This window comes from Macrosteles quadrilineatus, unplaced genomic scaffold (genome assembly GCF_028750875.1).
Source record: "Macrosteles quadrilineatus isolate MER2022 unplaced genomic scaffold, UCM_ALF_1.0 Scaffold_8__2_contigs__length_117827958, whole genome shotgun sequence".
Classification (NCBI taxonomy): domain Eukaryota; kingdom Metazoa; phylum Arthropoda; class Insecta; order Hemiptera; family Cicadellidae; genus Macrosteles; species Macrosteles quadrilineatus.
Genome location: NW_026542601.1, coordinates 74473431 through 74489252, shown reverse-complemented (window position 1 = coordinate 74489252; position 15822 = coordinate 74473431). Strand labels below are relative to the sequence as shown.

Below are 15822 nucleotides of genomic sequence, written 5' to 3'. Positions count from 1 at the left end.
ATTAGGTTTTCAGAGTAAAAAAATAAAATAGTCTCTATTAGAGGAAACTACAGGTTAACAACAAATTACGTCACTGATCTACATCACACTTTTGCCTTGCTGTACCGTTCATAGACATGAGATAAAGTGACTTATAAAACCAGAAAAAACTAAATTAAATATGTCTAGAAAATCCAAAAGTATTAAATACTGGGCCAATTTCAAAACGTTTAACCATTGACTATTGGATACAGAAGGTTGTATTAGAAGTCAAACGTTTAACCTAACAGAGTTACCTACCATGGTATGAAATCACTGTCACTGGATATTGGACCCATGTATCACTTGGTGTTGACTTCCTCTTCAGCAACCTTTTCAGGAAAGGATAATAACTTTTTGGAGGGTACCATGTATTACTCTCGTCCACCAGCCATTTTGAACATATGTTAACAATTTCATCACCATCTCCATGTAACTTACAAATGGCATAATCATTTGTCATCTGAAAAAAATAAACTCAAGTTCACCCTCATCACATTAAAGGAAAATTGTATCGTAGATAGCCAAAAAGATTTTGAATCTAAGAAAAAAGTAAAAAACAATTGTGTTTAGGTTTTAGTACGTGAGTAATGGGATATTTTGTCCATTAAAAGCATGTTAAAAGTGTTTTTGACATTATAGGGGTACACAAACTCTCTGAAATGCTTTTGTGTATTTATTCCAAGTTGAAACAATTAAAAAAAAAATCAGATAAACATGGGTCTAAAATGCCTGTTTTTCTGTCACTGTGTGATTTAAACAAATGTATCCATAACTTTTAAGCTCCTTAAGCGATTCACTTCAAACTTAGTGCAAACATATAGGGCAAACCTTTGTACTAAGTACCAGATTTCTAAATTCATAGAATTCAAAATGGGGACCATATTAAATCTTTTTATCCTATATATCTTGAAAATTAGTTGATTCCAACGATGTTTTAATTGTAAAGATCAATAATTAAACGACCAAGATATAACAATATTTGTGATAATGTGTATATGAATGTTATGATGTTTTAGTTGTACAACAATGCTTCAATGAACAGAATTGTTTTTTGAGCTCTAGAGCATGGATCTAATAAAAATTAGGTGTTTCCATGTTTTAAAAGGACAAATAAATTTGAATAAACCAATTTTTGAAAGAAAGAAGCATCATTTCAAATGCTTCTCATCAGCACAATGCATCATTTCAAAATCCACACATGTACATTATACAAGTTAACTAAAATCTTTAAGCCTAATGTTGACTCAGACCGATAATTAGCTTACGGCGATTCTCCCTGTAGGGAATTGTCTTAAGTCCTTCTGACATTATAAAGCCTTAGCAGAGGAGTTTGAGCAAAAAGCTTTGGCTTCACCTCGGCTTAAACCGAAGATCTGTTGGAAAGGTACTTTGATGACACTTAAGTGATTTTCCCTCATGAAGACGACTTACGTTGGGTTTTGAGTATTAATTTAATTGTTCGTTGTAATCAGATTTCAGATCCCAAAACATTGAATATTGTATTTTATAATTGTGATTGATAATGTCTGCAATAAATCTTCCATACAATAATAATAATAAACATTCCATACAAGTAAAAAACATATAACTAGTTTTTAGTTTTTATTAAATGGTTGGAATGCTGAAATTGGTTGTATTTGCTATTTTCTTTAAGTGGTAACCAAATAAATAGCAAAATGTAAAAGATAAATTAAATAATGGTGAAATAAAGTACGGCATTCTATAATGATAGCATACAAAATGAGAAAATGCATATGTTTTGCATAGTACGTACATGCATAAATGTCTTGATTCTTATACATCGACTATTTATGATCTGATCTTGGTTTTTGAGTTGACACACTTACTTCACCAGTCATTAGTGAAAATCCAGGAATAATAAATTTCAGATCCAAAACATAGAAATCAAGTCTCAAATCTTAAATCAAAGTTAAAATTTTAAAACCACTATGAAGAGCGTAAAAATCAGCACGGTTGGGTGCTTTGCTAGCCTAGTGGCTGGCTAGCCTCTCGGAATTCCCGGCACATCCACTTAACTTTAATGGGTTTGGAGCGCTTTCCCTTAAAAGCGTTTAAACTCAAACAAACTTTGACTCGACTTAAAATGCTACTGGCTTAGAAAAAAACAAAAAAACTAAAGATAAAACATGTGGATCTCCGGCGATTATGTCAAATGAACGTATTGTAGACCCAAGTTAGGAAATACGGAGGAGAAATGTGATCTTGTAGCCTATTCACAGCAGAAACTCAAATCTGAAAGTTGGCTACTCTTTCTGTATTTATCTGATATTTTGTCACTAATATTGAAAGATAATATTAACCTGTATAAAGAAAAAATCCCTAGATACTAATAATATCAATAATATGTAGAATAGGCCTAGCCTAGTTCTGTCATATTGATGTCACAATTAAAGCCTTTCAATGAAAGAAGCTAGGCCTTTGTCCGACCTTAACTTCATAGGCTACATTTAAATATCTTTGCTTTAGGACCTATACATAATATTAATTGTTTGGTTGGATACACCTAGTTACAAACTCTTTTAATTTGGCCAATCTGACGTAACCTAAAACTTACATCCTAGAGAGCAACTTACAGCAACTTTTTGAAAATTTCCGATTACAATTTTAATACTTTGCCACAAAGTTGTCATTGCAAAGCTACTGAAAATTGTCAGGTAAAATTACCATAAAGTTTTGCCACAAACTCGTGACAAATTTCTGAAAACATGCCACTATAAAATATTGTAAAGTAAAATATTAGGAATGGATAAATGAAGGAAGAATTATGTTTAATATGCTATATTTATTCAACAATAGTACAGGAATATTTTATACAAGACAAAATCTTTTAAATACAAAATTTGATTGGACTACAATCTAATGTAAATATAAAATATAAAAAAATTCAGTTATTAGGATCATAAAAAAATGGAAAGAAAAATGGGGAAAAGAAATGGATGTGTTATAGTACTGTATAACATATTTAGCTGATATGATGTAATTGGGCTCACATACAAGTGCTACAAGTTCTAGTTCTAGAAAATGCATTTCTCACTATGAGAAAAGACAATATTTTTCATATAATTGTTAAAGTAATGAATTCATTTCTTTTTTACTTTCACGGGTATAATGTACATGGACAAAATAGTGTTTTTGTCAAAATTTGAAGGCCAAGAAAGTATCAGTTTAGGTCAAGAAAATTGATTATGATAGTTTTAAACAAAATAGTTCAAACCCCCCATTGCTGTAAAGTTACTGTTCAAAAATCTGTTGCAACTTTTTGTGATTTTCTCTGTAAATATCATAGTTACTCCCACCTATGATAAAGGTTGATGACAAGCTAATGGGAGAAAGTGTGTGTCAGATTAGGTTGGCACATCAAAAGTAAGAAATAAAACAATATGGAATTCTCCGGTTATTGAGACAAAACATTGCTACTGTGATACAAATAATTGGATTAATAATTTACCATTCATAATTAATTATTAATTACAAAATTAATTATTACATTTAATTTATTTTATTTTTTATTTTTATTTAATTATTACATTAATTAAATAATTAATTTTAATTGGATTCATTTTACCATAAAATGTACAATAAGGACAGAGTGCAAGTAACTTAAAGCAAATTAAAAACATTTTTTATTAAAAAAATAAAATTAGGGATGGACGGGTCCCGAAATTTTGGGAATTTTTCGGGAAAAAAATATTCCCGATTATCAAGACGGGATTACATATGATTCGGGAATTTTTCGGGACGGGATTTGGTCCGATCGTCGGCGATTTTGCCCCTTCGCGAGTGCCGATGACGCCGCTATTGCGAGTGAAAGGTCCGCGAACGTAGGAGACGAAGTCATTTCGACGATTGCGCCGTGACCGCGGAGTCATAACGACGATCGCGCCGTGACTGCGATTCATGGACCGACGATCGCACCGTGACCTTGAGTCATAACAACAATCGCGCCGTGACCACGAGTCATACCGACGATCACGCCGTGACCGCGGAGTCATACCGACAATCATGCCGTGACTGCGAGTCATACCGACGATCACCCCGTGATCGCGGAGTCATACTCATACTGAAGATCACACCCTGACGGCGGAGTCATACCAATGATCGTCCCGTGACCGCGGTCATTTTGACGATCCCACAGTGACCGCCAGTAATTTCGACCGCGAGTCACAAGTTTTTATAGGTACCTGTAAATTGTTACCCATTTTTTGGTTTTTTTTATAGATCAGTGCCACAAACGGTAAAAATTGATTTCGTATGTCTTTTTTGGTAACTGCAATACTCAAGACTTTCTTTCTATGCACAGAAAAAAATCCCGTCCTGTCCCGTCCCGAACTAAAAATTCAATCCCGTCCATCCCTAAATAAAATATAAAAAAACTGACAGTTCAGCGGACAGCAAAAGAATGGTTTGCACCTAAGCCGTAGTTATGTCATACTAGCTGACTATGCACACCCTTCCTTTTTTATACATGACAAAATTGGTAACATTAACCCTAGGACTGCCTTCCGCCGACTGAGTTGGCGGTTTGACGTGTGCACTCAATGCCCAACCGGTCGCCGGGTCAGAAATTTTTTTTTCAAACGCTTATTAGTTATTACGCAATGAAAATGATCCAGAAGCGTAATAATTTTGATATCGTTGGAAAGAAGAGATTCTGAACTCTTATTTTCCAAGGAACCTCGTAGCACTAACAGATCAATATAAATGCTATTATAATTTTAACAATATTTTGCGCGAGTAAAATTTTTGGGCCACAATCGACAAAATTTTGTAAAACACGTTTCCTTGACAAAACATCAACAAGTCGTAATTTTGGCCTAAACAGGAAGTAGTTGGTAACATTGGAAAGAACTTGAGTTGTTCTTTATTTTTGTATTGAGAACTTTTTTTAAATCAGCTGTTTTGTCAGTTGGCCATTTTGCCCAAACGGCGGTTTCTAAATCTCGAATAATTATGTTGATAATTGACATAGAGTGATGAGAGTCATACCTATTTGAAGCAAAGAAAACGTTCTATCTCTATGTTTTTGTGCCTTTCAGTATTGAGATTCAGGTGACACATTAGTTTTAACTGGGAAAACAAGTTTCGCCGTAATCTAAATAAGGTTTTAGTGCGGCTACATTATTATCTGTGTTAATTTTCATCAGAGGTTAGTGTTTTAGTGTAAAAGAAGTGTATTGTCAGGTGGTGTAAGAGTTAGTAGTATTTATCCATATTACGCTGGGTAAGTATTATTATTTATGTCAAAATTTTTGTCATTGAAATGGTGATTATTTAGAGGTTATGCCTATTAGGCTAGACCTAAATCCTAACCTAGCCTACAATCGTATGTGTGTCTCACACCAAAATAATGCTTCTGGAACCTTTATTTGTTTATATTTCTGAATATAATATATGCATTTTTTCTTGTTCAGAAATATATTTCCTGCAATACAAATAGGTACATGTAATGTTTATCATATTATAGTAAAGTACAAAAATTAGATCTAACTTTGAATAACTAATTGTTGTTTTTAGAAAAACCAAAATTTGTTTTTTTAAGTCATATAAAGTCATAAAAAAGTTATAACTTTGTACAATATGACATAATTCTGAATAAATGTATTGTTACCTCTCTTTTGTATACTTCTGTATGGTATACTTCTGATTATATTTTTATGTTTCAAATATTCGGCGCAAATTTGTTGAATTTCCCCAATTTCCATATTTTCCCCTGTAATTTTGGTAAAAAAATTATTTGAAACATCAATAACATTTCCACATAAGGAAATAAATTGCCTACATTTCATATATCTTAGATTTTCTGTAAAAAGAATGGTGTAAAAATGCTAGGCCTCTGCTTTTGAAAATTGTTCTAAAAAATTGAAATTGTTTTCATTTTTTCACATTTTGCAAAAAAAAAACCACCAACAGGGATTTTGTTTGTAATCTCCTTTCTTTTCTGAACTAAACAAGTATGAATATGACCAGGTTATCAACAGTACTTTAGGCACTGTGAACTGTTAAAAAAAACCTCTGCAAAATAGCCTAAATTGCCAGTGCACCGAGCATAAATCAGGTCAGGGCAGTCCTAGGGTTAATCACATACTAGGCCTATATCCAACTGGTGATATTTATGACAGTTTTAAATTAGTTGCAGCTTACTCCAGGCTGATCCTTATGACAGCTTTAAATTAGTTGCAGCTTACTCCAGGCTGATCCTTATGACAGCTTTAAATTAGTTGCAGCTTACTCCAGGCTGATCCTCATCATTGGATGGGAAACCTTCCTGGTTTGATTCTCTACTTTCCGTCAGATTTCTCCTTTCGGTCCTGAAAAGAATACAAACAGTATAACATTAAAATACCCGAATTACACAATACACTGTTTTAGTTCTTATAAAACATTGTATGCACGTGTATACCTGTGATGAGATTTTAATCTTCAGACTATTTTTTTAGGCTAAGAGTAAAAAAATACAATTTTTGCGATACTCACAAAAAAGCAGCATAGATCTAAAAAACAAGGTCATTAAAATATTACATGATGTGAGGAACGCTGTAAATGTGATTAGACATTTTTAGTAATTTCTAGAGAGTGATTAATGAGTGTAGAAATACCCCCACTGCAGCAAACCTGCAGACTAAGCGAATTTATATTTTCCGGATTGGATTTTCAATTAAATCGATTTAAAATAACATTAGTTTTAACAAGTACAGTACCTAGGTTTGCTGTTACAGGGTGGATAATAAAGAGTGTTATTTGGTAAAATATTAATGACTTGTTATCAAATAAATAAATTTGCCAAAGTTTGATCAAAATATATCCATAAACAAGTATACTACAACATTTTACAATACAGTAGAACCCCTCATATCCGACCATGACAAACCGGGCCATGGTCAGAAAGGCCATATTGGGAGAAGCGTAACTTGCAGTGTCCGTGACTTCATTAATCATCTCTCTCAACGGCGGCAACATCGGAGATTCATTTAACCGATCGCACTTGGCATTATCGCCCCAGGCAGGAAAAAAGTACTTGGTCGGATATCCCGCGGAGTTGGTTATTCTGAGGTCGGATGTTCTACTGAATTTTCCATAAAAATAACATAGGAATTTAAAATTTACTATTATAAACTAACTAAAAAAAAATTTACTATTTTTTTTATTTTCTCCGTAGCCAATAACCGTAAAAAAAACACTTCAATATACTAAATAATTTGTTTTTTTAAGCTCTTTAACCCTTTCCACTCGTATGTCGCCGCTACCGCGACATTCACGTCTGACCGTTCCACTCGTATGTCGCGGCCGCCGCGACATTTTCAGCATCGGCTTTTTATTAATAAATCCTATTTATATAGTGTTTGCATGTTTTGAATTTGTGTTGAATAAATACTTAATGATTTCCTTATTCATTTTACATGTCTTTGGTAGCTTGAAAAATAATTGCAAGTTTATTTAGTCAGCTGTGGATTAAAAAATAGAGAAGTGTAAATAGTAACCATGACGACCAAAATCACCAAAAAATCTAAGTTTGAAAATGCATTTTTTCATTAAAAATACACCTAATCCTTCTTGTAATGGCTGATTTGAATTGGCAACTAGATAACTAATGTTGATAAAGTGTTTTACAAATCCTGAAAATGTGTTAACGTTTTTTAAAAAGCCTCCCAAAAAATATTTTGTACATTTTATTTTACTTTTTTTATATTATGACCACACAAAAAATATTTTATGGGTATATTTATTTTGATATTTTGTTTTACTTGTGTACAATTTTATGCTGAATAAGAATCAAGTCCTCAAGTACAACAAATAATTTATTTTAGTCAGTATATGTACACAAAACTTAAAACATGTTTTTTTGCATGGCAATAAATGCAAGCGTATGGGACAACAAGGGGTCAACTAATCCGAGTGGAAAGGGTTAAAGTGGTTAAAAGAGAAATTGGGAAATTTTGTATTTCAGGAGTCAAAAATTTTAAAAAAACAATTTTTACTCCCATAAACCCCTCACGAAACGCCGTTCTCAAGATCTTATCATACTGGTTTGCAAACTCATCCAAGTTTATCCTGCCCTACATCTTCAAACTAAATGTCATCAAAATCGGACAAAAATTTCTCAAGTTTTCGCATTCACAGATGTATATATATAGATATATATATATATATATATATACTGTATATATAAATAAATCTATATGCAAATTTAAAAATTTGATGGAATAGTGTTTTTACTCTAGGTACATCAAAATGAAAAAGAATAACGGTCAGGCTTTAGGTCTTACCGTGCCACCCACAGTAATAGCTACTCCCCTATAAGGGAATTTGCCAAAAGAGAAATTGATGAGCGCTGACCACACACCCTGATAGTTACATGGCAATGACACTATCATGTGGGTGTCTTCATGGCCCTGAAGGCAACCAGATTTTAGTTTAAAAGTAAAACAGTGGAAAATCCTTACCTTCGGATCAATCTGTGTTTGGACTGTTGCAGCCAAGTTGAAATATGTCTTTTCAAAGAAGTTTCGCAAAATTTGTCCTTATACCAGTTCCATACTGCAACTGAAACAAAAGTAAAAACAACAAATTATTGACAGTGAATATATAACTAATTTTGCACTAATTTGGTTAGTTTGAGTGCCCAGAATTCAGTGCAGGATGAGAAGCTTGTAAGTTTCTCCTGGCAGTGTTTGATTTCCATTTTAAATCATAGCATTCAAAAGCGCTTAAACAAAACTGCTAACAAACGTACCATATTCTTCTTTAAGGCTGTCATTCATTAACTGCTTTAGATATTTTAAAGAAAAAAACTATAATAGAATAATGTTAAAAATGCCTAGGAAGTAACTTAACAATTTTTTTTTTAAGTTACTTACGCCGAATGACAGAATATAACTGGGTATTCACAAAAGCTATTTTATCTGTGAACCCTTTCTTCCCAGTGAATGAGAAGTTCTGACCGAGTTCGTCTGTCAATGTCCTTCTCATAATGTTTATTGACATATTCTTAATATCATGTCCCCCAACTCCCATAAATAGCTTGACCTGAAACAAATTGTTAAACATGTGGATAAAACACTTTGCTTCAATTATAATACACTTGAAAATCCAGGCTTATACGGCATGGTGGATTCCCCAAAAACAGCCTTATAAGCCTTTTTGCCTTTTTGTTTTTGGTACAAAGAATGATTTTTAAATATTTTCACCCAAAAATAAGGTAAAATTAAAAAATGAAAATTAAAAATAAGATAAATTAATTCTATATGGTAACCATTTATTTGTGACTATTAAATATGGTGACAATTTTCCGTTTCCCAAATATGTTATGTTAAGGACATTTTACTCTAGACCTAATAAATATTGGATAAAAAGATTTAAAATACTGCAGTGTAATCATGTGTAGTTATGTTGAATCAATAAATAGGGAACTCAAAACTATGCTTCCTTTTTGAAATTTTGCAGCTTAAAAATTTTGGGATTTTTTCCTGGGGCTCTAGGCACGAGCCTGGGATTATTTTTCACATTACTTCAGGCTACACCTAGGGGTTACTGCAATATCACTTAGGTAAAATCCATTGGTGATTTGGCGGGGTTTGAACCCAGGACCCAAGGAACCGGAGTCCCGCGCTCTAAACACTAGACCAGCTCGCTCCCCAAAAAATATTTTGGGATGAGAATGAAGCAGATCTCAACAAATTGTAAGTTGTGCATCTCTTTGAACAATAAGAATTTAATTATGTGCTCTGTAGTTTTAGGCCTATCTTTATTCATAGCTCGAATGTTAACTAAATAATTAACCTCAGGATATTTTAAACACATTAACTTAAATACTTCTTATCTATATTTTTATGATACAGTACACTAAATGTTTGAAAGTTTTGGTAATTAATTATTAAAGAACTTATTAGACTTGTACTGGAAATGTAAGTTTTGAATTTAATTTTTAAATATTTAACTGCCTCGAGATTTTCATATGCAAATCAAGGGCGAACCCAAGTGGGACAAATGATAGCCTAGTTCAAGAATAATATTGTGGGAGTTCTGATGCTTTCATTACAAAACGGTTAATGGCAGTGTGTCTGATCGCATACAGCTTTATATATATCGATTTCATTTTACTCACAAACTTGTTCCTCAGGGAAGGAGTTTCCTTCAATTTCGCCTCTGTAGCCTCTAAATCTGCCATAGACTGAAATGGCAGATGGCCCAATAGTTGTTGTGGATCAACATCATTATTTTCACTCCACGGGTTGTTTGTTGGCTTTGCCAAAAGTCTGTCTAATTTCTCTTCCATAGAAATAAGTCGCCTCACATTATGAAATACAGCCGCCTGAAGCATTTTGTTAATTTCACCTGTGAATTAAAAAACATAATCAAGACTTCCTCACAAGAGTATAAATCTTTGTGAACCCTATATCATTAGGATAACACTATTGAAAGAGTCCTACTGAAATTATCTAATAGTTATCAAATAAAGATAATACTTCTGTGCGGCAACGGCAAGATGAAATGTTGTAGTATTATTATACAGTTGGGGAAGGTTTATACAGCTTTATCTGGTCAACTTTTAATTATTCGTGATAAAACACATATTCTAAGTGTTCAAAGCTCCGCATCTCTCCCAAGTTTATCAGAGGAGATAAAGCAAACTCCTTACTTACAAATTTGAACAAGTTTCAATAAAACCTGATATGGTATAGCTCTTTATGTAGTGAAAATATATCGTTATATGAAAAGTAACAACTTTCAGTGTACCAAATGGCAGCAAACCTGATCACTAAATACCCAATGTTATAGAGTAATGTTGTATAATTTCCTATTTTGCAACATATATACAATGTGGAATGTGGATACATTTATTTTATGACATTGTAAAGAGCAGGTAATGCTCTGAGTACGTAGGTCTGCTGCGGATGGGGTATTTTTGTAAAAGATTGAGACAAAAACCCTCATTTGAACACCAAAAAAACCTGTTGACTATGAACTTAACTTAAAAAAATTACAGCTAATGTTTGAATCACATTCACAGCAATATCTCGCATAGGCTTACTCTAACGCTACAAAGTTAATGAATTACCAGTTTATAAGACAATGTTTGTTTATTATCAGACATAATTTATGATAATCTGTATTTAGAATATTTTACCTTGATCTAGAGAATTAGTAACTTCCTTTGTTGTTTCACAGTTTCTGTTTTTGGATGAAAGAAGAGTGGATGGTACAGGCAATTTCGTATTTTGGTTTGAAGATTTTTCAATTAAATTTTCTTCTGGAAAAATTGTTGGTGTAAATACAGGATTAGGGTTGATCGGTGTTTTTTTAACTTTTCTATTTGGTTGACAATCCTCTGTTTCAGAATCACTTATGTCTGTACCAACACCATCTTCACCAGGGTACTGAAGTCTTGTGCTTGCTTTTCTCTTCCTCGTCTTGCTTGTCATTTCGTAATCTGATTCTAAGTTCACTGACAGTTCTACTTCCTTATATTCAGTTTGTGCATCGGAATACTTCTCTGAAAAAAACCCAAAACTTTAAATGACAACAAGATTTTTCAAAAATACCATGTCTAATACATCAAATACAGCACACTAAAAATTATACAAGGTAGTTAGATATTGGATACTAAAATCACAGATGTTTTGGACATTTCATGTGTATTAAGGTCAAGGAATGATAAGACCATAAAAAGAAATAGAATAATTGTAATAAATGGATCTGTGACTTAATATATATAGCAAATATAGGATAAGCAACATGTTTTACTTTAAAACAATATTTAGGTAGAGTACCTAACATGCTTAGGCATATCGGTAATAGGCAATGCCGTCCGTAGTATGTTGAAACAGCTACATTTGGAAACTGTTCTACGTAGTTAAAATTTTCCGCACAATCCTGAGACTCTGGGACATCCTAGTTCTAGTATAGAATTATGACAATTATAACTGTACTGTACATCACATTGGTTATACAAAATACTAAAAAAGTTTGAAGTTGAATAGATTTATTGAAACATCAAAATAAATATATTTGCCAAGTTTGATAAAAATATATCCATAAACATGACTACCACAGTTTACTTATTCTCCATAAGATAACATGGGAATTATAAATTTAAATTTTTTTTATTATCTCTGTAACCGTTAGGCATACAACAACGCTTCAATATACAATTTTTTTTCCCTCTGTAACTAATAAATTTATACAAAAACACTTTAATATACTTAATTGTTTGTTTTTGAGCTCTTCAAAATGGTCAAGGGAGAAATTGGCAATTTTTTACTGTCTAAAATGACAAAAAATAATTTTTACCACATAAATTCTCCCATAAAACTCCGTTCCCATGGGCAAACTTGTTCGACTAAACATAGGTTAACATATTTATCAAAATCGGACCTTTTTTGCTCGAGTTATCGTGCTAACTGACACATATACAGGGTGTTTACAAAAGAATGCCGCGACTTTAAATGGTAATTCTTTGGATACTATTCAAATCCTGGCATTTTATATGTATATGAATTTGAACAGATGGTGTTTTTGAACACATATATGAATTTGAACAGATGGTGTTTTTTGCCTTTGGGGACATCAAAAGGAAAAAAGTGTCCCGGATCCAGGTCTTTCCTTGAAACCTACGGTAGCCTAATAGCTTATACCCTTATATGGGAAATTCGCTAATAAAAACATCTTGGCAAAAACATCTAAAAATTAAGTTATATTTACCATATGTTTGCAGGAGATGGATGTTGCGTTTTTCCCAGTCTTCAGATGGTCTGGTTTGGGCTTTGACGTGGTATTTCACGTCCTCCTCATTCTTGATTTTGGGATAGAAACACCATCCTTCTTCAATATTAGCCCAGGATAATGGTATAATAACACAAACATCATCTTCATCCGGGAATCCCACAACGGCATATTGCGACTTGCTGGATATCTACAGAACACAAATTTATTATACAATTGATTGTATGGTACTATTTAAGAGTGCTGTTTTAATGAAAATTGATTGGAAAACTATTTAAATCATAAACTTTGACTGCTAAATTTTTTTTATAATTTGATGGATTAAAAAAATGAATTAAAATGAATTAGTGAATTTAAAAAATGAAAGTAGGCTATCCAATGATAATGGTAAATAAAATTTAGTTTCATTGTCAAATTTTTCTATTATACTGTGCAGTAAGGAAGAACTATTTTCTGGTGATCTAATGCAAGGAAGACAATATTATGGGAAAAAAGTGAGACTTCTTTGATGACAACATTAGGTGACAAATTGCCCACTTTAAAGATGCCAAAAGTAAAGCGAAACTGAGGCTCTTCATAAATTTCATAAATTTAGTATTTTTTTTCAAAAACCTGACACAGAATAACCATGGCATTAAGATTATTGGAGAAAATGAAATTAGATCAACAGAGCCATCTGAAAGAAAACAACATTTATCGGGTTTTGACGACAGTTAAAATAATCTATCTGGGCAATTTTGAATTGTCTAGATGAATCACAGTCGGGGAAAAGAGACGCAAACTCAAGCTTTGGGGGGCATTTATTGAATGTGTTGGCACATACTAGTATGCAAGACTTTATTTTAACCACATCACTGTAATGTAACGCAACACACTCAGCGTCAACTAGGCCTCCTATCCCAGAACATATAACTTAAAATCCTATTCTAACCAACGAGTCTGAGGCCTGGTTTTTAATATTTTAACTCAAGGAAAAAAATGTAGAAACTAAACAAAGGTTTTAAATTATTCTCATTTTTCTCGGAAGTGTGAAGTGTTGAGAAACAAGGAGATGTAAAAAATGAACAGTAAAATGAGAGTAAATTTTAAAATACTTACCGTAATAGAGCGGTTGATCGTTCATTTGCAAGCTAATGTTGCAAGAAAGATTGCAAAAAACATATTATTATTCCGCCGCACTGTTATTAACAAACAGTAACAGTGGTGAGGTAATGATGGAAAGACATTTATACCAGGAACCGTATTCAATATGGTGTCAGGCGAAGGTGGCGTCATTCAACAAAACAATCAGCACTCTCAGTGCCGAACTCTTGAACTAACGAAGCGCAACTAGGTGTTGGCAAACTGTTGCAAAGATACGACTTTGATTTCACGAGTGAGAAGAACGTTTGTCACGGCAAATGAATAAAACTTTACGCAAAGTTGCAGAAGAATCGTTGTCCCGTCGAACTAACAGCAACTTTGCCAAAAAATACCCTGCTATCTGGGATGCTAGTTCCTTTAATTTTTATAATTGAAACAAAAAATATTACAACAAACTGACTTCACAATCAGTTATCATTAAAATAAACATGCTAAAAATGTAATATACTAGCACTTACCTTTGGATTAATTGTTGCCAATTATCTTCCTTGATAAAAACTACCTACTTAATTACTAAGATTTTGCAATAAATTATAAACACAGTAAAGTAACTACCCAACAGCATAATCAGCAAACTAAGTAAAATAACTAAATTCAACTAAATAAAGCTTAAGTTGACTGACACGATGATTTCTTTATGAAAATGGCTGTCATAGCAATGTGGACTTGGTTCCAGTCAGTCCCGATAGAGTTGTTAAGGAACGGAATTGTGGGTATTATTACACATGATTTTAGTTTGAATCTAGTATAATATTTTAAGCCCTGTTATTTCAAGCAAATGTAAGTGTAACTTGAAAATAGGCCTGCCCTTAATAGGCTATCCAAAAAACAGGATAAAACAGGGCATGATCCTTGTTCTTGTTGATTTACTTTGCTATATGGGCGGTTAAAATTTTTTTGCTACAGCAGCACATTCGGTGATTTTTTTCAGTGCCGCTGTTAGGTGCAGTGAAATATTTACATAACTTCAAAGCACTGTTTTCAGCGTACAAAGGATAAATTTGGAGACTTTTCCATTGAACAGTTCACAATAAAATGAAATTAAATAACAGAGCAACTACCAACAACCATTAATCTAATTTATAGTGATAAAACTTTCAACAAAAATAACTTTACGCAATCAGCATAAAAATATCTTGTGCTTCGGATAAATATTTACTATTTTGGTATTACTGTCATTCAATGATTCACAATCAGTTAAAATTCTGTTGCTGCTTTGGGCCTCAACTATTCATTTGGGACTTTTCCAAGAGATCGGAGATATCCATCCGGGAGCTGTAGACACCCTGTAATTCAAACAATCTTACTTACACAAGCTTGAAAGAGATCTTTCCTTTTCAATTGCTCTTCAAACAAATCCACCTCTTCAACTGAATTGAGTGGCAGTTCTTGAAATAATTCTTCATGGTTTTGAAGTTGTTCATTCGGGACATCTTGAACTCTTTCTTTTACTTCAATAGCCTGTCTGATAGCTCGAAGTTCTTCTTTAAGAAATGATGAGTTATTTTCCTGAACTTCAAGTTTTCCTACAACACATAAGAATTACATGTTTTAAATACTTTAACTTAGTTTAAAAAAAAGACCTTTTAAGATTATTTTTTTACTCTAATTTTGTATTATTTATAACTTTATTTTTTATTTATTTTTTTTCTATGCCAGTGGCATTTTACGAGAGAATAAATGTTTATTGTAATAATTATTGTTTATATAACTTTATATCTTACTAATATTATACAGTCCAACCTCGGTATAACAAATCTGATGGGACTGAACTAAATATTCGTTATATCAAGGATTTCGTTAAAACAAGGTTCGTTATATTGAGGTTAGGTTTGCAGGAATTTCGCTAAGTCGAGGTTCAGAACCAGCATCAGTCAATATAGGTCGGGATTGGACCTCAATGGCCTCATCAAAACA

The 15822-nt window shown here is 32.8% G+C and overlaps 2 protein-coding genes across 2 annotated transcripts in view; one reads left to right on the top strand and one right to left on the bottom strand.

Moving 5' to 3' along the window:
• LOC128999333 (glutathione S-transferase D7-like) overlaps nt 1-15822 on the top strand; it is a 61606-nt gene that overhangs the window by 18179 nt on the left and 27605 nt on the right. The gene's annotated exons all lie outside the window — the stretch shown is intronic.
• LOC128999332 (uncharacterized) overlaps nt 1-15822 on the bottom strand; it is a 42659-nt gene that overhangs the window by 7898 nt on the left and 18939 nt on the right. The window contains exons 4-5 of the mRNA XM_054425771.1: nt 15217-15431; nt 280-481 (exon numbers count right to left, since the gene is read on the bottom strand). Of these exons, the coding sequence (XP_054281746.1) occupies nt 280-481; nt 15217-15431 (417 nt within the window). The remainder of the gene's footprint in view (nt 1-279; nt 482-15216; nt 15432-15822) is intronic.